Here is a 26,314-nt window from a genome sequence, read left to right as displayed (position 1 = left end):
CGGTCTTCACACACAAAAAAAGTTCACCAGTAATGACAAAAACTGCGCCATCTTTGGCACCCACCAGGAGTGAAAAGAGGAAGGAATGGCACACTAAATAGCGCAACTTATAAAGGTCGGTCTGAAGTAGGTCAACTTTTTATTGGAGGCAGTAGGAACCTACGCGATGTAAATAAAGATCGGCGCGGTTATGGGAAATCGTTTTCCCGCTTGGGTGTTGATCCAGGCGAAATGTCGCCGCTGCAGCTTTTCATTTCCTTGCTGACGGGTGGAAAATGTCCCAGCCTCTACACCCTCCCGCCCTCCCTATCGTTTCCCTATTTCCGTTTATTGAGATTCTGCTGTTTATATCTTACCTGTGGGTGAGCCTTGGAGGGTTCTCCCGTCGGATGGCTAGATACAACACTTTTAGTCTAAAAAGATTGGCTAGATGTGCCGCTTTTCCTTCTCGGCCACCCGTCACGCGGACGCATTGAATTGTCGTCATTGCCGATTTAAATAATCTGTGTGCTCGTGTGTGTGTGTGCACGGGGACGACTACGGTGCTTGCGGACGCTTTCGCGCGCAGCTCTGTGCGACGCCAGTATGGTGTGAGCGGCATCGGCGGGCTGGTTGGAAGTAGGGAAACCTGGGTAACGGGCACGGTATGAAATGCTGGACGTTATGTCGTGCTCATTCTGGCATCCAGTGACATGCTAGAACGAGCCACGTAAGCAAACGTCCTTATCGTTTGGGTCCCGTCTTTTCCATCGGTCTCGGATGGAGGTCCCGTTCACTTTCTCCAACCCTACGCCGACTCCCGCATCCCTACCTCAACAACGGCTGCACAATTTGCAATCAGATAATTAGTCTAATTAAAGTTACCGCAAGCCACCTGTGGGATGAGGGCGGATGATACGGGACCAGTTGAAGAAGTGAGTTCTGCAAAACTTTCGCAAGGGTTTCTAGTCTAGATTGTTAGAGAGACAAGTCTCTAGCCTTCTCCTGAGCACAGTCCCTCCTTTTGTGTTAACTTTGGAGTAAGCAACGTCAGTTCGGAGTCATGTAAAGAGGTGCATTGTTTAACATAATTGGCTCACAGTCGGTCGCCTATGAAGTGGGACTGTGAAGCGGAATGATTAGTGCCGAATCGACCTATGTGTCCTCCCTTTAAAATCATCATTCGCCTTTGCGTCTTTTTCTTCTTTTTGTGATTATGACCGAGAGCCTTGGCCAATCCCTCCTTCTAGCATCGAAGGTTAGCATTCCACCACTAACACGCTGAGCCTTACGAAGTGCCAAGCTACGTATACTCACTGTACGGCGAGTCGCGGGTATACCGGTTGACGACATTCGGCGTCAGATCTGACGTTATGTCACTTTGAATGCATGTCAAAGGACCTCTGTAAATTATGTCTTACAAAGAAACATGCGTACGTTCTCCTTTGTTGAAAAAGCTTTATTCACTACTTTGTTCACTTCTAGTCAAAAAGAAAGAAACAAAGCTGAACAAAAGTTTCTCAGCGCAGGTATGTCCGCACATCAAGCAGAACGTTCCCGTCATTCCTATTTTAGAGTTGAGATCACGGCGCTTTGGGGCGCGAGGGTCGTGGGCGGCGTGTTCTTTTTGTCGGCTTGCCGCCTGTTTGATTCCCGTGGAATCTGACCTCCTTGACGATCACGCGATGTTGCCAAGTCGCCACCGAGGTCATATTCCCTCGGCTGGTGTACAGGACCGTGTCTTGGTCCAACTGTCTGAGATGCTGGGGAAATCTCCACGCCAAATAACTCACGGGCAGGAATTGCACGTGGTGGTTTAGCACCGGCCTGTCGTAGTAGATGGTGCAGTAGCCGGACGCCGCTATGTCCATTTCCCACGGAAAGTCCTGCGTTGGGGAGAGGGTGAGAATTACCGATATGTGCACTACGCTGCCAAGTTTGCCGAAATCTCCTAGTGTTGTACATGAGGTTGCCACCTGGCCGGTTTTTGACCGGTCCTACCGGTTTTTAGATGAGAAGCATCTCATGCTCGCGGCGGTGTCCCTCCCTCCCTCGTTGTTGTCCGCCGTCCGCACTCATTTGCGCATGCGCGTCTCTTCAGCCCCGTCAGCGTTTGGGCTAACGTCAGCGCAGTCCACTATAAAAAGAAATAGTTAGGCGGCGCCCGGTTTCGATCCCACGACTCTCTGGCCGCAACGGGAGGTACGCGGCGCTCTTCCCACTGCGCTACAAACCGAGACGGGAGCATGTGCTACGAACGCGCCTTATGTCCTTCACTCATTCAAACTACGTCAAGAAGCTACTCGAAGGCACGCGAAACTGAACGTCAACGGAAGCGACGAACTGAAAACTTTAGAGGAGGATGTTGAATTTCCTGCGGGAAAGATGTGGCGGGAAGCGCCACGCACCTTGCAGCTCAGCCAGAGAAGAGGGCGAAGAGGGCGGGCAGCGGGGTAGGAGCGTGAGTACGCAATAAAGAAAGACGAGAACCAGGAGGTGTTCGATCAGGTAACGCGGGTGTCGGTCTCTTCGCTGTCTATACATTTCTCTACATTTCTCTGTCTCTACATGGGGGTTCACACTACGTTCCCATTCGTGCTCCGATAAATGAAACAACATAACGGCAACACAATGGAACCTACACGGAATCCCCATGATGCTTCGCATCCTCCTCATGGTTCCCCACCGGAAGAGGGTGTAATTTTTTTCAACGGCAGGCCAGTTTCCGGGCCGTACTAAAAATCGGCCGTCGTTGGCCGGTTTTTATTTTGTTTTTGCCAGCGTGCCGCTACTACTTTTTTTGCGTTTTATAAGGGTTAGCAACTACGACGGTAAATATGTGTCGACAAGATGCGCAAAGACACGCGAGCAGAGAAACTGCGTGGATAAGCGCGCACCCTCCGATGGATGGGGCCAAGGGGAGGAACAACACAGCGAAATGCCGCCGCCGCCGCCGCGGCCAGCAAGCAACTTCAATGCGGCATAGGTGACTAAAACAAGATTTGATTTCCGGTGGAAGAAGAGCAGGGAGGAGAATGCTGCCAAAGATGGCTGCCACCACCTGTAACAGACAAGAAATATTCTCATCCTGCCCTAAGAGCAGCGCTGAGTTAAACCGAGAGTACAGCATGGATATATTAGATTTTTTTGGTAAGATGACGCGACATCACCCCCTTACAAAGGGGGTACCATTAACAATCAATCAGCTCAATCAATGTCATTACTATGCTATTAAACGCCACTGCTCAAGGGTGGGTTAGTTGGTTCCCGAAGGGCGCAGTATTGTGCGCAGCGATGCATGGCTTACGGCGTCGTACGGGAAACTCGGACTGCCTTCATGCACCTATTCGAACCTGTTGTTTCCAGACTGTTACCCTCCGAATCGCGGAAACGCGTTCTGTGCCCTGGTGAACTTTTAACAGCGGATGTGTTTAAGCTTTTAGTTCCACTGTGGAGCGTTACCACAGAGCTCAGCCCAGCTTGCGCGTGGGCTTGCGCTGCGTAAGGAGCTCGCAAAAAAATATCGAGCGCATGTGAGCGTGCGCCTCGTGAGGAGCGCATGGTGTCGTCCAGAACACTGCAGCCCAGCGCTCGATCTCTCGCTCGCTGTGCTCCTCGCCCGTTCACGCGCGTTCGAGCCTCAAGTGGGAAGCATAGAAAAACTCCCGCTAAAGACGCCGAGTTCGCGAACCCGACTGCCGCCGGTTCTAGCCCGTGCTAACGCGGTTCACTTTGGGAGAGTTGTGAAAGCCTGAGATCAAAACGACGTTGCCTTGCCAGTTCCTAGCGTAACCTCGTAGAATCTGCAAACTTAGCCAAGCCCCGTGAATGCTACGTGATCACAAGCTTCTCTGTTGACTCCAGCTTTTCCCCACTGCGCCAATTTTAATATAAAGGATTCGTGTCTCTCGAACCGACTATGCGGCTGCCAGTGCTGTCCGTCGGATGCGTTGCTTGTATACTCCAGCATGTCTCTTCTCAATTTCTATCCTCTTTTCTCTCTATCCTCCTATTAGACTCAGTCTTGATTGAGGGGCCCTAATCCCGAGATGCAGTTATCGGCTTGTTCATTTTCACCTTTCTTTTTCAGTAAGGCGACACACGCACGCACACACACTTTGCGCAGATGCATTCCACAACACGCGCAGTGGTGAAATGAACCGCGCAGCGGCGCATGCAACGCGTAGGAGAAAGATCAAAGTCATTCGAAAGCGTAAGGCGGAAACGGAGCGCCAAGTAAATCGTGTCAAGCGGCAAGAGAACGAAGCCCTTCGATAACGCGTGCGGAAATAAATCGTCTCAGGCGTTTAATTATGCATAATGCTTTCACAATCAGTACCATTAAGAAGCGCTTAGGTTTCCTCATACTGTTCTCAGACTGTGGGATAGTTGCGGTGACACTGCCCCTGTTGTCGCAGTCGGCGATTTCAACATGAATGTGTCGCTGCAGAAAGGGTAGTGGTATACACGTTTCATTTTGGATGCATTTGGCTTTGATGCCACACCATTCCGGCAAACCGACCACCGACCGACATACGTGCATCGATTTGACATTATCCAAGAATGTGTGTTTATGGATTGTAGGGTTTAACGCGCCGACGCAACGCAGGTGATGAGGCGCGCCGTAGTGGAGGGCTCCGGCTTAATTTTGACCACCTGCACGGGATCTTTAACGTGTGCCGAAATGTCGTACACACGGGCGTTTTTGCTTTTCGCCTCCATCAGAAAAGCGACCGCCGCGGCCGGGAATCGAACCCGCGACCTCGTGCTTGGCAGCGCAACGCCTTATCCACTGAGCCACCGCGGCGGGTCAATAATGCGTGTGAAGTTGGGTGCGTATATGCCAATCAGTGCGTATAGCAGGAACAAAGCTATTGTGGCCGTTGTTACTTAGTGACAATGACTTTTCGGCACCTCTAGTCATTCACATTCGCTGGGCGTCACGGCTTTGTGCGAAAAAGCCGGCGTCTGGCGTCCGTAACAAAACGACGGTTCCTTCGGAAGTGTTTCATAGCGTGAGCTTAAACCCTTCAGTAGCGAGAGCTGGTTGTCCACGCCTGCACACTGCGGATTAAGTAAGTGAGAAAAATCGTGCAACCAAACGAGCGAACAGACTCGCAGCGAAATTCGCGTATAGGCGTTTCCTAGTCAGCACAGCCAAGCGACGCATGCCGCCACCTAGGGGCATGTTTGAAGCTATGTCCACGTGCTTGTGGCCCTCAATTTAACCGCTCAGAACCACTTGCTCTCGTAGTGTAGTAGTTCCGCTCCTGCGAAGCAAACATCCTAACCCGGGTTCAAATCCCGCTGCCGCTTTTTTTTAAGGGTTTGTCACATTTCAACATTAACATTTGTTATCACGCATATAATCTATTTATGACATCTTTGTGCATTATAAATGAGATTTCGGGTATTTTTCTTGTCTTTTGATCAGTTTCAGCTACTGCTTCGTGTACGTTTTTGTGGCTTTTCCCCTTTTAGGACAGTTGCGGCTATTTCTGTTGAATATTTTTAAACACCGTGGTTTTTAACCATTTTAAGTCCGTTCTGGCTGTTATTTATTTTTGTTCGGGCGGTTTTGCTTGCTTTAGGTTTGTTTATGCTGTGATATAACCCCCACAGCAAGCTCAGATGATGGCTGGCTGTACTGACTAGGAAACGCATACACGCGCGAAATTCCCCATCGCATGTATGCCGATGCGAAAGTCGACAAAATAGCGCGCATTAGCGTGACTGTGCGACAAGTTTAAGTGGGAAAATAAGGACGAATAGTGGTCTATTCAAAGCTATACCTGTTAATCAACCCCGACGAGCACCAGACGGGAACAAGGTCATGTTACGTCATCTAAAAAACGATAAGCCATGGTAAGACAGTAAATAGGCTATGGGTGACGTGTGCCGAATGAGGCATTTTCGCTTAGTTTGTCTAAAATTGTTGCAATGCCGCGAGTTAAATTCAGAAGTCTGAGCTACGCACAGTGAAGGTCCAAGCTTAAATTCGTGTGGAGCCCGAGCGGAGGAAGGTGCTATCATCCCGCTTCGTGACCTGGTGCTCGATGCTGAAACCGAAGCAGATAAGATAACTTCCCTTTCCCGATATGTAGTAGTTCACTTTGTGGAATATATGTGGGGGTTCCTCGGGGCGACTTAGCCAGTCCTGGCGTCAGCCACCACGCTAGCTCCCGGCGTGTCAACCACGCGGGCTCCCATGGCTACGGCAGCCCAGCGAGGTTCGCCGATACGAGAACACAGTAGACAGTAGTGCTGAAGCACAGCCGTTTATTTGGGGAATCCCAAAGCATGCGAGCACAAGGCTCGACGGCGTTCACAAATCACGCCGTCCGGGTCGTGACCGCGAACGGGAGGCAGGCACTCACGGCGCGCGACAAACAAAGCTCCCACCTGAGACACAAGTATCCATCACCGCCGCGTTCCGCCGATCTCGCCCCGACCGGGTCTCCGACGAGACTCTCCTCGTCTCCCGTGCGCGCACGCTCGCGCCGCCCGCGCCCGCGCGCCTATCCCCGCACACATCGGTGGCGCCATCTCTCGGGGGACGCCGACGAACCAGCGGAGCGCCGGACCGGTTCCAGCGCACAAGCGTCTCTCCCGAAGCGCGCGCTGGCTCGGGATCGCAGGTCGCGGTTCTCCACGATTCCCACACTCCTCCCCCCTAAAACTGGACGCCACTTGAGCTCGAGTGACGCCACGGTGCACCACACTCGTCACGTCTCAAGTCAGCAAAACAGCCACCGAACGCCACTCCACATCAAAGTTCGCCACACGATGCCGCCGTCGCGATGCTCGCCTCACAAACCCGCAAACACATTGCAATGGTTCCAAGTCTCTCGCGGTTGGGCAGCACAGCAGGTTGGCAGGCCCGGGGGTAGCTGCAGCCGCAGCCGACGAACGCCGGGGTCGCGCCATGATGCGACCCCCACTCCCAGCTCGAGGCGGCAACAGGAACGGCCGCGCCCACTGCGGCTGCCCGAAGGCTCGCGCCGCTCGCGTAGGCGCCAGATCCCGCCGCCTCCTGGGTTCCGTGGCCGCTTCGGCCGCAGGTCCTCCCGAACGGTTGGCTGCCGCCCGGCAGGCCGGAGCAGCAATTGGTGGTAGCTCCGCGGGCCGCGCTCGGCCCCGCCGGTGGTTCAGCAGGCCATCCTCGCTGTCCGTGGCAGTGGTGACTGGCGTTGCTCCCGGTTGTATCCGTTTGCAGGTCTCGCTCTCACCGTCCAGTTTAAACGATTACCAAACTTGAAGTGGGGAGCAGCGGGACTCCGCAATCTCCTGTGACTGGCCGGAAACCTTATCGACGATCTCGCCAACAGGGTAACAAAGATGCCCGAGGGGACTCCCCCTTGCACGTTCGCTTGCTCGCGGAATCACGAGTCCGGCAACTGTGCTCCAGCCGCCACCCCCGCCTGGAGGCAGCTCGCCTGACTATTACGGGTTGTCGGCATCGAAACGCCCGTCCGAGCTATTTCGGCCTGGTGCGTTGGTCGGCAAAGCAGCGTCAGCATCAAGCAGGCGGGCTCCTGCAACTCACTCGCAGCAATACAAGCTGCCGTAGAGCCAGCGCCAACCGCAATACCAGCGGCTTACGGGCGCACATCACCGGTATAGGTCGCCTGAGAGTCCGTCTCTTACTAAGACTGGCGATCTCTCGCGACCAACGAGCCCGCTGCCGAGCCGCGCGAAGCTCTTACTGCCTAAACGCAATCTCAAGCGGAGACTTCACGGCATCGAGACGCACGCACCCCGGAAGCGCGGAGACAACGGTCCCATTGCTCCCGCTTCCCCCCGCAGCGAGAGGAGACTGATTCTTCAGCGATCCCCCTCGCTCTTTTTCAGGCGTCAAATCGGCAAACACTCCGCCTCGGACTCGAAGCGCAGTAGCGGCGGGCTCATCGTGCGGCTTGCGAACTCCCAAACACCGCACCCTCGCTCGGTAGTGTCCGCCGCGCCTGGGGGAAACTTCAACCGGCGCCGCCGGCGCGACTGCGCGGGGACGGCGCTACGAGGAAGGCGACCCGCCGCCATGTTGGAACAAGGCCTACGCACCTCCCGTCTCGCAAGCGGGCCGCGACTGCGGTGCTCGGAGGTATCCTACTGACTCACCGCCTGGTGCGTGTAGGAAGGTTTACGCATTTGCCGTCACGGCTGTATCGGGCATCATAACTGTCTGCCTGCAACCGACTGGCGCGAGGCGTTTCATCCGAAGTCTTCCGGACAAAGGGTAGCGGGCTACGACTGCAGCAACGCATTTCTCGGAGAGCTAGCAACCTCGAATTCGTCCGAATACGAGACCCACGTTCGGGCGCCATGTGGAATATATGTGGGGGTTCCTCGGGGCGACTTAGCCAGTCCTGGCGTCAGCCACCACGCTAGCTCCCGGCGTGTCAACCACGCGGGCTCCCATGGCTACGGCAGCCCAGCGAGGTTCGCCGATACGAGAACACAGTAGACAGTAGTGCTGAAGCACAGCCGTTTATTTGGGGAATCCCAAAGCATGCGAGCACAAGGCTCGACGGCGTTCACAAATCACGCCGTCCGGGTCGTGACCGCGAACGGGAGGCAGGCACTCACGGCGCGCGACAAACAAAGCTCCCACCTGAGACACAAGTATCCATCACCGCCGCGTTCCGCCGATCTCGCCCCGACCGGGTCTCCGACGAGACTCTCCTCGTCTCCCGTGCGCGCACGCTCGCGCCGCCCGCGCCCGCGCGCCTATCCCCGCACACATCGGTGGCGCCATCTCTCGGGGGACGCCGACGAACCAGCGGAGCGCCGGACCGGTTCCAGCGCACAAGCGTCTCTCCCGAAGCGCGCGCTGGCTCGGGATCGCAGGTCGCGGTTCTCCACGATTCCCACAACTTACATTTCTCCGGGATACTTACAAGGGGGCAAAGTGACCGTTCCGTCGTAACTCTGTCAGCAGCGGCCTGTTTGTCGAGGGTCTGCACTAAGCTATGGTCGCTGTCAGTCGACCTCTTATTTCTCAAAACTAGCTGTTAAATACCTGTCCAACAATGTTGCCTGGGCGAGAATTCACGTTACATTCCGCCAATACACATCTCAAACCACGTGGGGCAATCAAACGAACACGGAGCTACGCTGACGAGTTGCCTGTTCCAAGAACATTGCTTCTACTGGAAAGAGGATTGCTTCAGGAAAGCCAGGTGGTAATCCGGCATTTCCCGCTAACACCGTAGTCAACTAACATGGCAACAGTGGGGATGGGAGGGGGGTGGGACGTTACGCGACGGTTGTCTTTTACTCGTCCGGCCCAAAAGAGCGAGCACGCAGCAATTAGCTCCCACGAATTCATGGAGAGAGAGGCAGCGACCCTTTCCAACTCACATGCCGCTGTCCCCAGCCTCACAGCCAGTTTAGGATAAACTTAAAATACAGATTGAGGGGAGAATAAGGAGGGGGTGCTTGGTATGACACTCCTTGCGCGTCAATATTCTACTTTACGGATGACCGAAACTCCGTCACTTACCCTCATTGGGGCCTAAAGGGACAGACAACCGATTTTTGTCCAGTATATGTTCTCTATCCCAAATGAAAGGGCATCTTTTAACGCTCCTTAAGAAGAAACGGTTTTGCTGATAACGCCCTAAAACTTTTCTGATCGAATTTTTTAGATCTACGAGCCGGACGAGTCGTATGTGTCCTCCCAAAAATCATGCTGGCAACCATGACATACAGTAACGCGGCAACATACTTTTATCTGTATGCGAGACGGGAAGCGATATTTAAAAACTTTTACCAGCTAAAAAAAGTTTGAATCGCAGGTTTTTTTATTCCTTTAGGTGTTTTTTTAATTCACTAGTCTGACTGAGTGAATAAACTTTATTGAAGTAAAGATGGAGGAAAGGGAAGGGGAGAAAAGGATGAAAGAATCATAGGTGGAACCCTTTGTCCAGGGCTCCAGTGGCTTCTGCTCCCGTCTTCGCCCGGCTGATTAGGTCCCTTTGGATCTGTAAGTCGGGGCTGGCGAGGGCGGCCTCCCATGATTCACGGGAAGTCAGTGGCAGGTTCTTTTGGTGTTCGGCCCCTGCCCAGAGGTGTGGGCAGGCCCACGTGGCATGGAAGAGGGTAGCAGTCTCTCCGCATAGCCTGCAGTCTTCTGTGTAGTCAGGGTACCGTTGTTGGAAAATCTTCGCCCAGCGAGATTTATGTATGAAGGTGTTCGTTTCAATCTTACGTAGCATCTGGGCTTCACTTGCTGTTAGTTCGCGATGCGGGATGGGATATGTAGCCCGCTCTTTTCTGGTGTTTTGTAGGTATTCCCCGTACGTAGTGGTGCTTGGGTATCGTCAGGCGTCAGTCACAGGGGGGTGGTGAGTGAAGTCGCAGTTTGGCCTCGGTCGTCGTGGGGTGCGGACGTGTTTTTCGTTCGCTCCTGCGCGGCCGGGGCGGTATCGCGATTATGCCGGCCACGCGTCGCGAGCCATGGGTGTTTCGTTCGGGCGTCGAGCGCTCTGCTGCGTGGGGCCGTCGAGCGCCTGCTCCCGCTCGCCAGTAACCGCTCTACTACCACGAACATCACCCAGCAAGCTCCCCTCACTTCGGACCACCGCGCACGACTCATCGCAGCACAGCCTCGCCTCTACGCTCCACCGCTCCCGTCGAGAACTTCTCCCGGACGCAGCATGACGCCAGGACCTGTGTTTGTGATGTGTACTGTGTTCGGTGGCCCCCAGTGACTGTGGCAACGCTTCTTTTCCTCGCGGCGCCTAAACTTTTCTCTTTACCTATCTCCTTTTTTCTCTACCCTATCCTATTCATCCCCTTCTATATTCCCCACCCCCCGGACTGGGTTGTATGCCGGTGAGCCCCCAGCTGGGCTCAATAATATCCCCAGTCCATTTCTTTTCCTGTTCCATCAAACCACTACTACTACGCTCGCCTGTTCGCCGCCTCGTTACCCGGCAGTCCCTCGTGTCCGGGGGTCCACGTAATGTTGTGAACTTTCTCGAGGGATTCCGGAAGTACCTTTCTAAGTGCAAGTGGTATTCTTCCTACCGCTAGCATTCGCACAGCCGCTTGCGAATCGGTGATGATGTTGAGGCCGCGGCCATTTCGTTCTCCCCAGCGAATCGCGAGAAGGAGGGCTCCGGTCTCCGCGTGCTTTGTGGTGATGTTTCGCATGGTCATGCAGTCTATGATGTCCCCTTCACGGGTGGTCACCATTAATGCCGCCGTTTCTTCGTCATACTTCGCTGCATCGACGTACACCGTATTATCGTGATGTTCGAACTTTTTTTTGCAGGAAATTGACCCTGGCCTTTCTTCTTTCTACGGGGATATTAGGATGCATGTTTTCTGGAAGGGGCAGCGCTTTGATGTGGAATCGTTGTGCAGGGTTTAGGTCTGTTTCCTGCTCTTGGCGTCTGCGATCGGGTGGATCGCCTACTTGCCATAGGATCGCCCTCCCCGTGCGGGACTTTTCTAGTCGTATTCGTTGTTGGGATGGACGATAGGTAGAATCTGGCTTCATGTTGTGGAGGTCGGCAGTTCGATTTTCCCTGGGCGCGTCCTGGTTCTTTTTTTTAAGGTTCCGTTGGCGTATTTGAAAACTGAAATCGAATATTTCGGCAGAAGAAACGCCCCTGACTCATGGCAGAATCGTCAAAGCTCCTTCATTAGGTGTGTTTACTGAACGCTGCCGTTGATTCTAGGCATAGAGGCTCAGTTATCCTGAGAGCATCCCAGCGGCGGCGGACGGTGTGTCTTAAAAATTTTCGAAATAATGTTAAAAAAAATACATTTACAGTTTAAACTTATACAAATACTTCTTTTCAAAGGTATTCAATAAGTGAATAAACGTTTCAGCAGTCACAGTAGCGGCTAGGTTTGCAGGTCACGTGACCGGGACAAATATTGTAGCGTCAAGTTTCGACACTACGAACCGCCAGCCTTCCGATTTCAGAAAGTTGTAACGTGTAATAGACTAATTATCGGATTGCAAATTGTGCAGCCGTTGTTGAGGTAGGGATGCGGGAGTCGGCGTAGGGTTGGAGAAAGCGACGGGACCTGCAGCCTAGAACGATGGAAAAGACGGGACCCAAACGATAAGGACGTTTGCTTACGTGGCTCGTTCTAGCATGTCACTGGATGCCAAATTAAAATTATTTCCGCCAATTTGTTTATAAATTGCTTTTGCTTACCGGGCTATATAAAACGCTGGCTTTCATTTGCGATAGAGAACATTTACTCCACAAAAATCGGTTGTCTGTCCCTTTAATGAATGGAGCATCGGCGTTCCCCCGGATAGCCTTAACAACGCGTACCCATGTCACCCGTGGCGACGCAAATGTTAAAGCATTTCGTTCTTGCAGCGTGGCTACAAACCTTCTTAATGTCCGTGACCAGCCACTGGACCTCGACCTCGGAACGCGGCGGTACCGTGATGTCCATCTCGACGCTGATGGTCTTGGTCGTGGTGTTGGTCTGCGCCTCGGTCTTGTGGAGCAGAAAGTTGGCCGCGAGGCCTCCGCCCAATCCCACCACCTTTTTGACCGTGACGCTCATTGATGCGGATATGTTGCACTCGAAGCCGCTCGTGGTGGTTATGGTCGTGGTCTCCTCGTGTTGCCGGCTTTGCTTGAACGTAGCCCGTACTTCGTTCGACTGGTTGTTGGTGTAGGTCTGCTTGTACACGACGGTCGGCTCCATCACCTCGGTTTCCGGTTCTCCCAGCATAAATAAGCCTGGTTGGATCCGCAGCTGGTACCTGCGGGAAAGTTAGCGCCCCCCCCCCCCCTTTCGTCTCGTCAAAACTGCGCCGGTGGGCGGTATGCTATAGCTAAGACTGAGTGTTGATGAGAAATGAGAGCGGGAGCTTGTTTTATCTGTCCAGATTCTTACTTAGCAATTTTTAACGGTATTATGACGAGGCGTGTGGTTGTTCATGTGTTAAAGCTTACTTTAGCGCAATTATGTTTATAGAACCATGGGAAATATTTCCACTTTCCTTTGAATATAATGTATCGGTGTTTATTGTATGCTAAACTTTCGGCAAATTTGTAACCCTGTAGAGTCTCTGGTTGCGTTAGCATTAGTTTTATCCCAAGTTTAAAAACGGAGCTCACAACCGCCCTCTGAGCCAAGCTCAGTAAAAATGTTTTCTCTCTCTCTCTCCTCGTTCCATATCACAAAGCAGCCGCATGTACTAAAGAGCCTTCCTATCTTGTCGAGTTAAACGTCACGTTTGAGTGATGCAAGTAACATAAATATCTTGAGTGAAAAATTCCTTTAATCAAGTTTGGAAACGACGCTCTTGCGCGTCACTTTCCCAGGCGTTTCCTACTACATGGAAAGCGAATGATTGAAGAAAATGGTAGGAATTGTCGTTTGGAAGCTCCTACTCTGGAACACTCTCAAGCAAGTGATTTTCCGGTTTGGCGGCTAAAAAATCCTTTAAGCGTGTGAAATTTTATTGAGATCAGTGTGCACGCGTGCCTGTCATCGCAGTTTGAACTCTCTGAAAATATAGTTGGGGCGAAGGCCGGCGTTTTCTTGGCATGGGGGTGTATAAACTAATGGGAAAAGATACTAAATCAAGCCTGTTACTGCTTGCAACGTTGCTCGAAAGAGCCGCCTGCCGCGCATCCCTTTAAAGCTTCTCGTCCTATTTCGTACTACGCCACGTTATCCACTCGAAGGCGATGTACTAGATTAAACCACGGCACTGTGTTCGGCAGCAAGTGTAAATAATGCTGTTTCCTGGGCGGTATACCGCGGAGTCGGCGAGTCGCAAACTTGCCGTGGCGAATTTCTGGAAATCCTCATTCTGCTGTGATTTAAATTTTTTTCTTGTGGTTAAGGTTTTCATGCAGAACGACGCTTAGCCAGCGGCCTGCGTTGGTACTTACGGTTTGTAGAGTTTGCGCGCCAGCATGTAAGAGTGGTTGTACCAGCAGTCCTTCCAGGCGACCCTACTTCCGTGGCGCATCGCTGTCTCTTTAGCATACGTTTCTGCGGCGACGTCCAGGTTGAATACCTCTGTCCAGAGGGATGAGGACCAGTTTAGGTCAGTAAACACCGCGTGTTAAAGAACATGCGCAGACTTACTCCCTTTAGTAAAGGCATTGTTCGCCGGAAATAAAAAAAATCGTGGGGCATTCCTAGCTGTGAAAGTGGACGACCAGCGAAACTGAGGTGACACAGAATCTTGAACAAAAGTACGAACTCTTGACGGAAATCGTGCTGCGACTAGCCGTTCCTAGATGTCATTCAATCGCAGTACATGATCTGAAACGGAGAGGTCGGCCCATCCCTTCGTAGTGGAGACTCAGGGCACGGCGCTTTTAAGCAGATAGTTTTTGCGCGTCCCGCGTACTTGGAAATACATGCGTCCCCGGCGTCTGGGAGTGCGTACTATATGCATCCTCCCCATCACGACGACAGAAGAGAATTGAAGTTCAAAATGAAAAACGGCTACATAAATAAAACGAGCCCGGAGCCAAATAAAAGCAAGCAAGCACGAAATCAAACAAGCCTTCACAGGAACGCATCCCGCTATTGCGCCCCGAGCTTTCGCATCAAATTTTGAAGCTTAGTTTTAAGCGAAGCTTATTACTGGAGGTAGAAACCCAGGAAACGCCTGGCAGCGTCCCTTTCACCTTCAAGCAAGCGCCTCATACTTTCAAGGTCAAGCAAGCTCCACGTGCGGTTCTCCGCGTCGACGGAAGCGCCACCGACTACGCTTCGGCTACCGACCGAACCAACTCACGGTGCCTTTGGCTTCCTCGGGGAAAGGGTCTAATCGCTCTTTCGTTCCAATGTAAGGAGGGCAGAGAGGGGGAAAGAGTACGGACGCGTGCAATTAGAAAACAATACAAGAATGATACAGACTGCATCAAAGTTCACTGAACGTTCGCACCTGCGCGGTCACTGACACGAGCAGCGTCCGTGTGTTGTCTTTCGGTGCAATTGCATGCGCGTTCACTGCGCACTCTAGCCTGAAACCTAGCTTTCGCTAAATAAACTTGTCGTGACCGCGTTCAACCACGGCAAAATGTATCGGCATGGTTGCCATGGCATGGTTGCATGACAGCCGTCCACGTTCGATAAAAATAAAATTTGCTCATACCTTTCGCTTAAATTTTAGGTCGCCTCTATGTCGTGTGATAAAAAGCTTTGCTGGTCAGCCACCTTCGCAGAGTGCAATGAATGGTGCCTAATGTTTTGCACTCAGCTTGGTTGACCGAGCGGCGTAGCGGTAGTGGGGGGTCTAAAAGAGCTTCACCCCCCCCCCCTCCTCCCCCCTTCGAATTTTTGTCGCGCTGTCTTGCACGGCGATCAAGGCAACCAACTGCGCCGAAAATTGTGAAAATCATCCTAGGATATTGTCTATAACGCCAGAAATCCTGTCCGGAAAGCGCACCTACTCACCCTTGGTCGCCCGTTTCCCTGATGGCATGCCTAACTCCTATGCAAGGCCTTCATCCACGGGCCTGAACTGCGAACGCGCGCTATGTCACCTGGAGAGTCGCTGCGCAGAACAAAGTAGGGGATATCTCGCGGGCGAAACCGCAGGCCTGGCTGTTTCAGTACTGCCAAGGAACCAGAGCCGCCGCCGGAAACCAGTGCGCTAACGACTTCGGACTTCGTCTCCGCATTAACACATTAATTGCCCCCATATTAATGAAAACTCCATCCAGTGTGTCATTATAAGCCCTTTCAGGGGTTGCGGCACCCTTTCTTGACTGCTTTCCGTATCAACGCAAGGCTGATACTGAAACTAGCCAAGAGAGGGCGCCACAGTTGAGAACAACTGCTTCGCACTTGACAGCTTTTACGGTAAGCGCAACTGCTTGATTTTTTTTTTTTAATCATTTGCTGTAATTTTATTCGAGGGTGGGGACACTCCTTTTCGTAGGGAGGTGGGGTCACAAAGTTGCCGTAGTTATTTTTTCTTAAAAAGCGAAAACAATATATCTTGATCCGGGCAACAAAAGTGTCACTGGCAACAATGTGCCCTGACACTTCTGTTGCCCTGATCAAAATATAATCTTCTCGCCTTTTTTCACCGCAAGCGTGCATTTTGACGTATTTTTCATGTCACTAATTTTGGTGCGATTAGCCTAGTGCGCGACGGTTCACAAGCTGATCCTACACAATATCTTCTCATAAAAGACAGTGGCGTTAAGATTTGCTCCTAACCGCCGCATGTGTGCAAAAATAAAAAATAAAAAAAATAGCCGCGTATCGGCTTCTTTCGTTGCAAATGTCGACGAACCACGATAGTCGACTGGCGCCCCTGGCAAGTAAATGCCTCCGTTCTCTTCCCCGCTCACCTCTCAAGCTGTTCCTCTCCCGTCTCGTTCCTCCGAAGATAACAGACTAGAGGTTGGCTCAAGTCGACTTAAATTTACCGCGTTCCACTGCTAAAAGTCGGCTGCCTCAATGCCAGCGCTGCCGTACGGCGGAGACGAGCATGAATCGGGGCGCCTTACTACAACGTTTATAGAATCACGTTGCCCTACTCCACGAGCGTTCTAAGCGTGGAACCTATCTCGTGGAACCTTTCGTTGCTGTTTCCGTTTGATTTCTTAAAGGCCGCCAGGAGCTGTAGTAGCGCGGGCAACAGCAGGCGACGGTTTTCTGCAGTTGAGTATTTCATTTGCTGTCGCAAAAACCAAGCATCCATAACTTTTTTAATAAAATAACACTGAAAATATCACTTATGTATTGATTTTCTGTCTTATATTTGCGTAATGTCTGATTCTTGTTCTACAAGGTTGACAAGTATGAACATTGACACTGTACTTAGACGTTTATATTTGGCTTTGGGTAAATAAGACATTCCACAGCTTCGGTTTCATTTTGTCCGGGTGGCTGAATTGAGTCACAGACACAGACAGACATACAGACAGAGATACCAAAATTTCTGCGTTTAAGTAGCCCAAAATATCGTCTTTAAAAAAAGATTCTTATATGACAAAGCGACATTACAATAAAACGTCCACCCAAAAGTTGTTTGTTTCGTGCTTTTCAGGTTGATAATATCCGCTCCGTGCTTTGTTAGTTTTACATTTATGTAGCTCCTTCTATACTTCTATGTATTTAGCTTCCATGTTTGTTATGCATGCATGTTTATGTTTGTTCTACATTTTTATATCTCTTAGTTGTCATTTCTTGTTATGTAAACAAAACAAAAAATTGCAGGCAGTGATAGCAGCTCTGCCACAATTGTCACAACATACGAATAATTTTTTTGTGAATAAATATTTGAATATTCTTGTTCTTGAAAGTAAGCAGGGCTCAAGGATTCGTCCGCAACGTGTAACGTACATTGGTATCAGCTAATAGTTTTGTATTTATTATACATATTCTTAATCTCTTGAGAAAAATCATATGAAGGAGGTCGAGGTGCAATCTCAGTGTCCCCCCAGCAATATTTTTGGCTACGCCCCTGTTGTTGACGGACGCAAAAAGAAATGTACCGAAGTTTAGCCATAAACAGCTTCGGTGTAATTGTCTTAAAGTTGTGCGACACCCCGATTTCTGTTTCAAGCTGGGAGCTTCGAGTCAAAAATATAAAGCCGGAATTTCAAAGCCAGCAATCAAGAGAATGCAACCGTCACGGGTCCGGATGACTTTCATTTAGACAGGCGTAGAAGTGCTCTTATCTCGATCTTCCCATCTTTAAACCTCCTCTCATAGGCCGCGTGGAAAAAACACGCACATGGCTGGAGGTGCCCTCTGAGTCGGAAAACTTCTTGGGCGCTCTGCAAAGTGTTTTCGCAATGTTTGCATTCACAATGAATTATTGCTGCATGCAATATGGCAAATTTTTAAAGTGGTTTTACGATGTTCTTTGGACGGTCTGCCATTTTACTGAAAATTATGGGGTTTGTTCGACTCTGTAAAATTAATAGGTATGTCCAGTTCGCGAAGTAGTTGTTGCTTCATATGTTTCTAAAGTTATGGAACTTCGTGAAAATACTGTTACAAATAAAAGAGCATGCATACCATACCGCTGTGCTGTCAACTATTGAGGACGAAGAAGATGCATATGCGCGCAGCCGGCATGGGCTGGGACTGGGAAGACGTTTGTTTTTAGTGCTTTCGCGGCACTCCACCGCCACATGCTACAGTTCCCGACGGGGTCAGCAGGTGGGGGTGGGGGGGTAGGGGGGAGGGTGGGGGAGGGGCTTTTATGGCCGCCATGTAAATAGTATAAATAGATCGCTCATCATGTTTAATCGTGCACCGTATCATCTTTACCTTGCCGCCACCTAACGATTCAAAAAAGAACCAGCGTCTTTCTTAAATGGGACAGTACTTCTTACAGCTACGTAGTAATTATCTTAAACATTCGACACGGATACTCGAGACTGTTTTTTTGAGCTCGCGGGGGTTAAATGCTTTTAAGCAACGTTTCTACGTGTTTCTAAGTTGATTCGGCCAGTATTGCGGGCGTTGGCGTCTTCCTCGCTGCCGAGCAGAGCAGAATCGGCCGAAGTGCCAGCAGGTATACCGCGGCGTTTCGCTGCAAAAAGCGCCCTAGATCGCTGTTGACAGGTGCACCGCTGGTTGAAGCCGCGGTTATGCGAAGCTCGGCTGGAGGAGCCGCCCACGCGACAGATGGGAACTCCTGCTCCTCCATTGAGACTTGCACTGAGCTTGCCCAGGCGTTGTCTAGCAATGGAGGCGCGCCTCCCACTTACTTTCTGACGTGCGGCGCGTGCCTGTTATATTTTTCGGACAATATTGCACTCATAACGCTGCCGCCTTTACCCGTAGACTTTGAAGGCGTTCGACTTGAAATTCTCCGTTCCTGTTCTAAAAGCCTGGACTGCATATATTTAGTTTATTCTACCTCCAGTCCAAGCTTCTGTAAAAGTGGTTTCACCAGCCGCTTTTTTTAAATGCAGAGCATTTCAGTAACTCACGATGTCACCCGCGTTGGCGTCCGTAGTCCGCACGCTCACTGCGCATGCGCGTCGAGTCGAGGCGAAAGCGAACACATCTCTCGCGAGGGGCATTGGATTGGATTCGAACACTCTCTCGCGAGGGGCATTGGATTGGATTGGATTCGATTGGATTGACTTGGATTGGCTTGGCTTGGATTGGATTTGGATTGGATTGGATTGGATTGGATTAAAGTGGATTGTGTTGGATTGTGTTGCGTCATAGCCGCGGCAGACGCGCTTGGGCCGGCGCATGTGCAGTACTCTCTCTTCCGCGGTTTCCTCTCCTTCGGGCGCGCTGCGCATATAACCGGTGTACCGTTCTCCGGCCAAGCAATATCCGCGGTTGGCTCAAACACCTAGAGTCCACGCCGCTTTACAAGTACGCCAACGTCGTCGACTGGGACCGGCTTACGCAGTCCCCTCAACGTATATAAGCGGCGGAGCGCGCGTTCGGAATACAGTCAAGGGCGTCTTTGCATGGCTTACGCTTGACGTGACGCTTTGCTTGACTCGAGTAGATGCGACGCATTTACTCGAGTTCCCCCCGTGGGATGATGCGGGCGGCTTTTTTCTGCAACTTGAAATCTCAGCAAAATATTTTGTTGGGCGAGTTTGTGAAACGAGTTAAAGTGTCTTGGGGTATTCGGCGATATCTGCTTGCTTTGTTTCGTTACGTCTTTGAGTATGTCACATGTGTTTGACATTTTTTTTGTTTTGTTTTCAGGTACGAATTATCTGGTTCTTTCTCTAGACAGAAGAAGACGAAACAGGTAAAAACAGACATCTTGCTTTAATTTTTCATTTCTTTCTCACGCTTTGGGATCGCCACAGATACTAGCAAAGCAGAAATAAGTTTTTGTTTTCCATCTCAAACGTTTTCCTTGCATCGATTTTCCTCCTGATAACGCTCACCGTGTGATATTATCGGACCCTCCGCCAACGTTTGCACTGCGTCATGTTGTCATATTCATCGTTGGATTTGAATGCTTTTCTGTCCTTGGGCCTGATTATGAGTTTTTTTTTTTTTCGTATAGCTCATCCAAAAATGGAAAATTTCGGCAGACCATAGGACATTAGGTGTACCGGAATGCAGCCAGATTCTCCATTTCAACCAGTACAGTTGCTCAAAGCTCGTCAGCCAAATGTAAATTTCGTTCCGCTACGAATTTTAAACGCAGTGCATTACCAGCCGTCATTTAATTTCGCGTTAGTGCACGGGACCTGCGAACCATGTTGCTGTCAATGCCAGTTAAAGTTTCGGCAGGAGGCACTGTATATTTTAGGTAAATTCCTATGTCGAATCAGACCAAGAACGCTTGCTTTTGCGTAATTTTCGGCACAGTGTATTCAGTGCAAGTTTATCTTTGTACGACCACTGTTGTGTTCGCGTCCTTATTTAATTTTTTGGGGGTAAGATATTCATTTTATACGTTAACGGTTGCTCGTTCTGCGATCTAATTACTCACCTGAAGACGAAATGATGCAAGGGCCTAGAGGCTGTAAATAAAGAGGAACGAAAAAAACAATTAAAAGAGAAAAAGTGCTGTCAAGGTTCGCAACACGGCCACAAGTGTATATCCTGACGTCATTACCGTCATTTTTCCATAGGATACAATTTAATACTAACCTTCGTCAGTTACTTGCGTAGAGCCAACTTTAAAATCAACTGAAATACAAATTACACCATCTTCCCGTAGGGGAACCCTGAGTAGTATGCGAAGCAGCCATGGGGTTGACTGAAGTTCCCATTAGTTTTCAGTTCGTCGTTTCCGTTGACGTTCAGCTTCGCGTGCCTTCGTTGTATCAGTACCGTCTTGGCGTAGTTTGAATGAGTGAAGGACATAAGGCGCGTTCGTAGCACATGCTCCCGTCTCGGTTTCTAGCGCAGTGGGAAGAGCGCCACGTACCTCCCGTTGCGGCTAGAGAGTCGTGGGATCGAAACCGGGCGCCGCGTAACTATTTCTTTTTATAGTGGACTGCGCTGACGTCAGCCCAAACGCTGACGGGGCTGAAGAGACGCGCATGCGCAGTAGAGTGCGGACAACGACAACGAGGGAAGGAGGGACACAGCCCCGAGCATGAGATGCTTCGCAGCTAAGAAAAATGGGAAGCAGAATGTCAGACGGCGTGAATTCTTTTTGGGGCCGAAGACATATTTGACACTGCGAAGGGTTCATTTGCGGGTTCCCCCACCCCCCCCCCCCCCCCCCCCCCCCCCTCTGATCCAATTGTCAGCACGTTAAACAATCAACGTTATATTGTTATGCCATCTAATCACTCTATGTTACATATATAGACGTGAAAAGATACGGAGACACTTGTACTTCACTTGAGTAAACCCCCGTCACCCGCTTTCTCTCAGTCGGTCTCGTTGTTGCTTGACAATAAAAACAAAAGACTCGAAAGTCACTCACAAAAGAAGAAACGTGCTACAGACAAAACGCCACGTCTAAATGAACTTTCCTTCGTAAAAAAAACTTCATTTGTACACTGATAACACATGACATCAACTGTGAGCCCATTTCCAGGAAGTGACCTTTCTCTTTTATAGGGCAATAGAGGGTTCAGCGATGAACTTGTCACTGGCCTTCTTAATCAAATACGCTTGTATAATTTCCCGCTATTACCGCTGCTCCTGCGCTGAGTCACTCTTATTCTATTGCAGCGAAGTGCAGTTTCACCTGTAAAGACCCGCCGCGGTGGCTCAGTGGCTAAGGCGTTGCGCTGCTGAGCACGAGGTCGCGGGTTCGATTCCCGATCGCGGCGGCCGCTTTTATGATGGAGTCGAAAAGCAAAAACGCCCGTGTGTACGAGATTTAGGCGCACGTTAAAGATCCCCAGGTGGTCAAAATTAATCCGGAGCCCTCCACTACGGCGCGCCTCAGCGCCTGCGTTGCGTCGGCGCGTTAAACCCTACAATCAATCAATCAAGTTTCACCTGTTAAGTGTTCCAACATGCAGTCCCCAAGATTTTTTTTTTTTTTTTTGCGGTCCTTATATCACGCGCGCGTTCGCTTTCGGTTACGTGTTCATTTGTTCTGAACATTGCCTCCTGTATTTTTAAGTGCAGAGCACTTTAGGGCCTCGCCTTGTCATGGTAGCTCGCTTGCTGGACCCAAGTGGAGCCACACGGCGTTCCGTCGTAGCGGCTGTCGTCGCGGCGTAACCCAGGGTCTTTGAAAGCCAAGCGGTTTATCTAGTCATATATAAGCGTTCGAAACTCGTCAACCGCTGGCGCTAGTCATACATCTTCCCGTTGTCGAGCGCAAAGAAAACTGCAGGTTACATTTGAGGCAAAATATACGTAAGTAACTAGCAGCGCCCGCGTTCATTTAGTTAAGAACGCCCGTTGGGTTCGTTTTTGCGATAGTGAGCGAAATAAAGTGGCAGTGTAACGCCGGCACGTGCGGGAGGAAAAGCAAGAACAAAAAGAACAGAACTCCCGCTGGCGCAGTTTCAGACAGATGGCGCGCGAGCACTGCGAAGGCGGGAAATTTGAGTTGCATGGGGTGGTAGCAGTGAGCAGAGTGGTGAGCGGATAACGGCGCTGCAGCCCATTATGGCGAATCAGTGCTCTGCACTTCCGACAGCTTCTACGTTGAGTGGAACGCCTTTGATTTTTTTTTTTTTAGTGCCAAGCGCATCGGCCCCGAGCGGCCAACCAAGCCCTTTTCTTCTGCTCCGGCCATCTCCTCCAATTTCTAGCCTCCACAGCGCTTTCGTCACGTTACCGGCTAATATTGGGATGACGCGTGGTGGAAATCAACAACGTTGGCGAAACGTGCTCCGCCGGGGCGCTGAGTTTGCTTTTTCTGGCCAGAGCGCCGCTACTTCGGCAATCTCAAACATCGGTTGCCTTGGCAACCAGACCCAAGTCGCTCTCGAATTCAGTAACGGTCGGGTGATTCCGGATAAGCTAGGGGCCCCATCTTACATGTGGCCGAAACAGGCGTCCCACTCACTCCTATCGGGAAGCGGGCGATGCGTTTGGAATTGAACAAATAGAGGAGCCGATGTTCTGGCAATAATTGACCTGCGCTTACCACGTTCGCTGCTTTGATACATAATTTGGTCTAGGGTCCGCCCCCATACAGTCCTTGATTTTCGTCTGGAACCAACAATTGGTTGTGTCGTCATGAGGCAGCCTTTAGGCGATGAACTGGTTGACGGTATTTCAGAAAACTTTTGACTCCGTTTTTCATTCCGTAAGGGCGCACGAAATCATTTATAAGCTAGGTGCGGGTGAACCGAGCCCGCGCAGTATAGTTTATCTTTGCTAAACCTGTTTTGAACGCGTTGCTTGACATTGAAATAGAAGTACGTCGTTCTGATTTGCAGTTTAGTCGAACTTTCTTTGATTAAATGAAATTATTTATTCAGTAAGTCATTCCAAAGTGTCATCCTGGGTGTTACGGGCCCTTCAGAACGAAGGTTTTGAAATAGCTTGTTTAAAAAGGAACAAGGCGCATGACATGCAGAAGAAAGTAAGAACGTTGTGTACTTATAACCAGTCCGGACAATACACATGAAAATGTTTTGTAACACTGCTTTTGAGACGAGCAACCGGATATTTCGAAATAAAACAATTCATGCCCACCACAAACGCGGCAGAAAGTGTGAACTAGTGCAAATACGGACTGAGAGGCGCAAAGAAAATTGCATTGCGCTAGAAATAATCGGATGCGTACATTACCTCACACCCGGCGGGCTTTACTGGGGTTCACAATGGACGTTCAAGCGTCACAACAAAGTCAGATGTGCTGAGCTTCGCCTTGACATACATATTTCGTCCGTGCTAAATTTAGAAAAGCTAGGGCTGGGGCCAGTTGGTCACATTTTTCAATACAGGACTTTCAATCTCGCAGTTCAATCAATCAAACAGGAGATTCACTCGCACTAGATACCGTCAGACGAAGATGAACGATACACATGAACGATGCGCCAGCTAATAACAATGTACAAGTTGTTAGTTAGCACAGCGTCCGTGTGTCGCTCCTGTGTGTCCTATACTCAAAGCATCGCGTAAAGTCGAAAGGGTCAAATTTAGCTTAGGTTTATTGAGATCCGTACCTATTTCAATATGCGAGCTGTAGCAGTAGTTGAAGGACCTCTTAAGAGACGATCCTCTCTTGCTTTAGAAAATCCTTTATGAGAAGGGACAATATGGTTAGTCTTTAACATTGATACTAAATTATCTCTCGTGGCTTATTTGTTTCGGAGTTTCCGGTACAAAAAAAAATCATTCGTGAAAGCTGTGAGAACGCACGGTTGTGCCGCATGGGGCTTTTCCGTATAGTGTTAAACGCGTCGCCGTTGTATGTGTAATCTGCTGCCATTATAAAGAGCTTTTATCGGCGGCTACTTGCCTGTGACGTCAGTGTTGGCTATTGGCTTTAGTTACAGCTATTGGCTTCTCTAAAGATGTTGCCTTGGCAAAGGCTAATCCTGTCGTGCTTTAGTCGTATGTAGTGCTTACTATACACGTGATTTAACGCTGTGTGTATGATTAAAGGCTTATCTGTGAGCACGCTGTTCGAGCCAAGCGAATGAGTGTCTCACCAGTACCATCGCCGCCAAAGCCACGGCCCACGTCCCTGGCCCCCGCATGGCGATGACAACACCGGGATCCCGCACTGCAGACACCGTAGGGTGAAAAAAGGAGTTCACATTTTCTCGCTGACCGTCACCACACGTGACCGGAGACGGGCTGCTAAGAAGCGTGGAGATAACTAAACGGGGAATCTGGACGTTGTAGGAACTCCCCTGGGTGTCCGTCGACGGTGGTCGTCCTGGACGGAGCACCTAGGAGAAGGAAGGAGGCGGGGAAGAGGAAACGGCCGGGTATTGCACGCGCCTTGGGCGAAACCTCGTCGGCTGCAGCATGAGGACTGGCGCCGCAGTGTCGAGGCACACGTGCTGCGTGCCATTTAGCCAGTCTATTGTCCCTGATTTTATGCGTGTGACAAATGTTGGAGGTAGAGCTGGGGGACAAATAAAAGGCTATTACCGCTTTATAGGGCAGGCCGAGGAAAGCAAAGCAGGTCTCCGCGACAGCGACCTGAAGAGTGACAGCGAGCTCTGACCGGCGCATAGAAAGCCAGATGGGCTCGCAATGTGCTCTCGCTGAAGCACGATCGAGTGACTGTCTTAACTGCGCTTGCCTCCGAGTGGGCTTTCGACGAATGATGCCTGCACGAAAAGGTGCGAACTGTTCTTCCTACGTGCACCCCGCTGTCGCATATCCTAACAAAACTCTCTACGATACTATTGTAAATCAGTAGGTGTCAAGGTTCCGGTCTAGCTGGTGTTGCTGAAGGATATCTGATCGGTGTCTGCTAACACCTGTATTAAACGCTCATACCGCTGACGCGCCTGTCGATGTTGACTACGTGTCGGCGCATCGTTCAACCCTACAGCATAGAGTTTGTACCTCCAATTAGAGCTGGGAGATTTCGCATCTCCTTTGTACAAAGACTAACTCTGTAGGGCTCGGCTTTAACTCATCCCTAATTTTCACAGTTAAGGTGTCACTTTGTGGTTATGTTTGTCCCGCAGGTCGCTAAGGTTTCAACCTAAAATCATGCAGTTATGTTTTTGCCAAACGTGCAGTTGAAAATTCATGCATTGCAATTAGTGTAACATTTACTCCAGGTGCACAATTGGAGAGGCCGAGCCACGGCGCGGTCTGAGGGTCATCATTCTGCATTTACTCAGACGTGCGAGGAAGGTTTCTTAGGAAACAGCGCGATTTCAAAGAAATCCTCCTAGCCAACCAGCCCAATATCAAACTTTAGTGTGAGAAATATTTCACCGTTTCACAGCTGCTGTGACGTACAACCAGTCGTTGCTGTGCGCGTTAAAACAATGCCCTAAACAGCTGCTAGAGACAGAATTCGCAGAAACATAAGCCTGTTATTAAAGAGTCCACGAAGAGAAAATACAATTTTACTTCGTTCGAAAGATTCAAACGTTGCAGTAACACTGGCACCACTTTAAAGATTTCCTCGCTAGAATAACAGTGATACCACTTTTGTTGCAAACTTCGCTCAGATAATCTATATAGTGAGGAAAACAGAGAATAAGCGCGCGACTCTTAGCTACTTTCCCGTATTACAGTTATCATGCATTACTGCCCACTTGTGCGCCGAGGCTAATAAAATCAAACGCAAATTAAGCAGAGATTGTAAACTTGATTAAAGGGATTATACTGCAAGTAGAATCAGCCTGGCGCTTGGTACGGAGCAGGTAACCGCGATGGCACGTGAGTAGAGCGAGTGCACAGGAAAGAGAGCTCAGAGTGGGGGCTAACGGCGGCCTGTATTGCGGCCAGTCATCGTGCACGAGTACGGAGAACGTGCACGAGTACGGCCCGAGTACGAGCGTGCACGAGTACGAGTACGAGT

General features: G+C 50.4%; 2 protein-coding genes across 2 annotated transcripts in view; one reads left to right on the top strand and one right to left on the bottom strand.

Annotated features, from left to right (window-relative positions):
• The window catches only part of LOC144149266 (inositol-trisphosphate 3-kinase A-like), a 488,782-nt gene that overhangs the window by 332,112 nt on the left and 130,356 nt on the right, over positions 1-26,314 (top strand). The gene's annotated exons all lie outside the window — the stretch shown is intronic.
• On the bottom strand, positions 1,563-25,989 carry LOC144148978 (uncharacterized). Its single transcript, XM_077680499.1, has 5 exons — positions 24,471-25,989; positions 20,378-20,408; positions 13,863-13,992; positions 12,340-12,721; positions 1,563-1,865 (listed from the first exon to the last, which is right to left on the bottom strand). The coding sequence occupies exons 1-5, from the start codon at positions 24,516-24,518 to the stop codon at positions 1,563-1,565; spliced, it is 894 nt and encodes a 297-aa protein (XP_077536625.1). The 5' UTR covers positions 24,519-25,989.

The sequence above is a fragment of the Haemaphysalis longicornis genome, unplaced genomic scaffold (assembly GCF_048455015.1).
Source record: "Haemaphysalis longicornis isolate Haplotype H1 unplaced genomic scaffold, Haemaphysalis longicornis Haplotype H1 scaffold_8, whole genome shotgun sequence".
Classification (NCBI taxonomy): domain Eukaryota; kingdom Metazoa; phylum Arthropoda; class Arachnida; order Ixodida; family Ixodidae; genus Haemaphysalis; species Haemaphysalis longicornis.
This window is presented reverse-complemented; position numbering and strand designations above follow the sequence as displayed.

Excerpts from the sequence above, each read along its gene's own strand:
- LOC144148978 (XM_077680499.1), bottom strand. The coding sequence starts at position 24,518 with ATGCGGGGGCCAGGGACGTGGGCCGTGGCTTTGGCGGCGATGGTACTG. Across the intron at positions 13,993-20,377 it reads TTGCATCATTTCGTCTTCAG|AGGTATTCAACCTGGACGTC; the intron begins GTGAGTAATTAG and ends CCCTCTGGACAG. Across the intron at positions 1,866-12,339 it reads TGGTCACGGACATTAAGAAG|GACTTTCCGTGGGAAATGGA; the intron begins GTTTGTAGCCAC and ends TCCCCAACGCAG.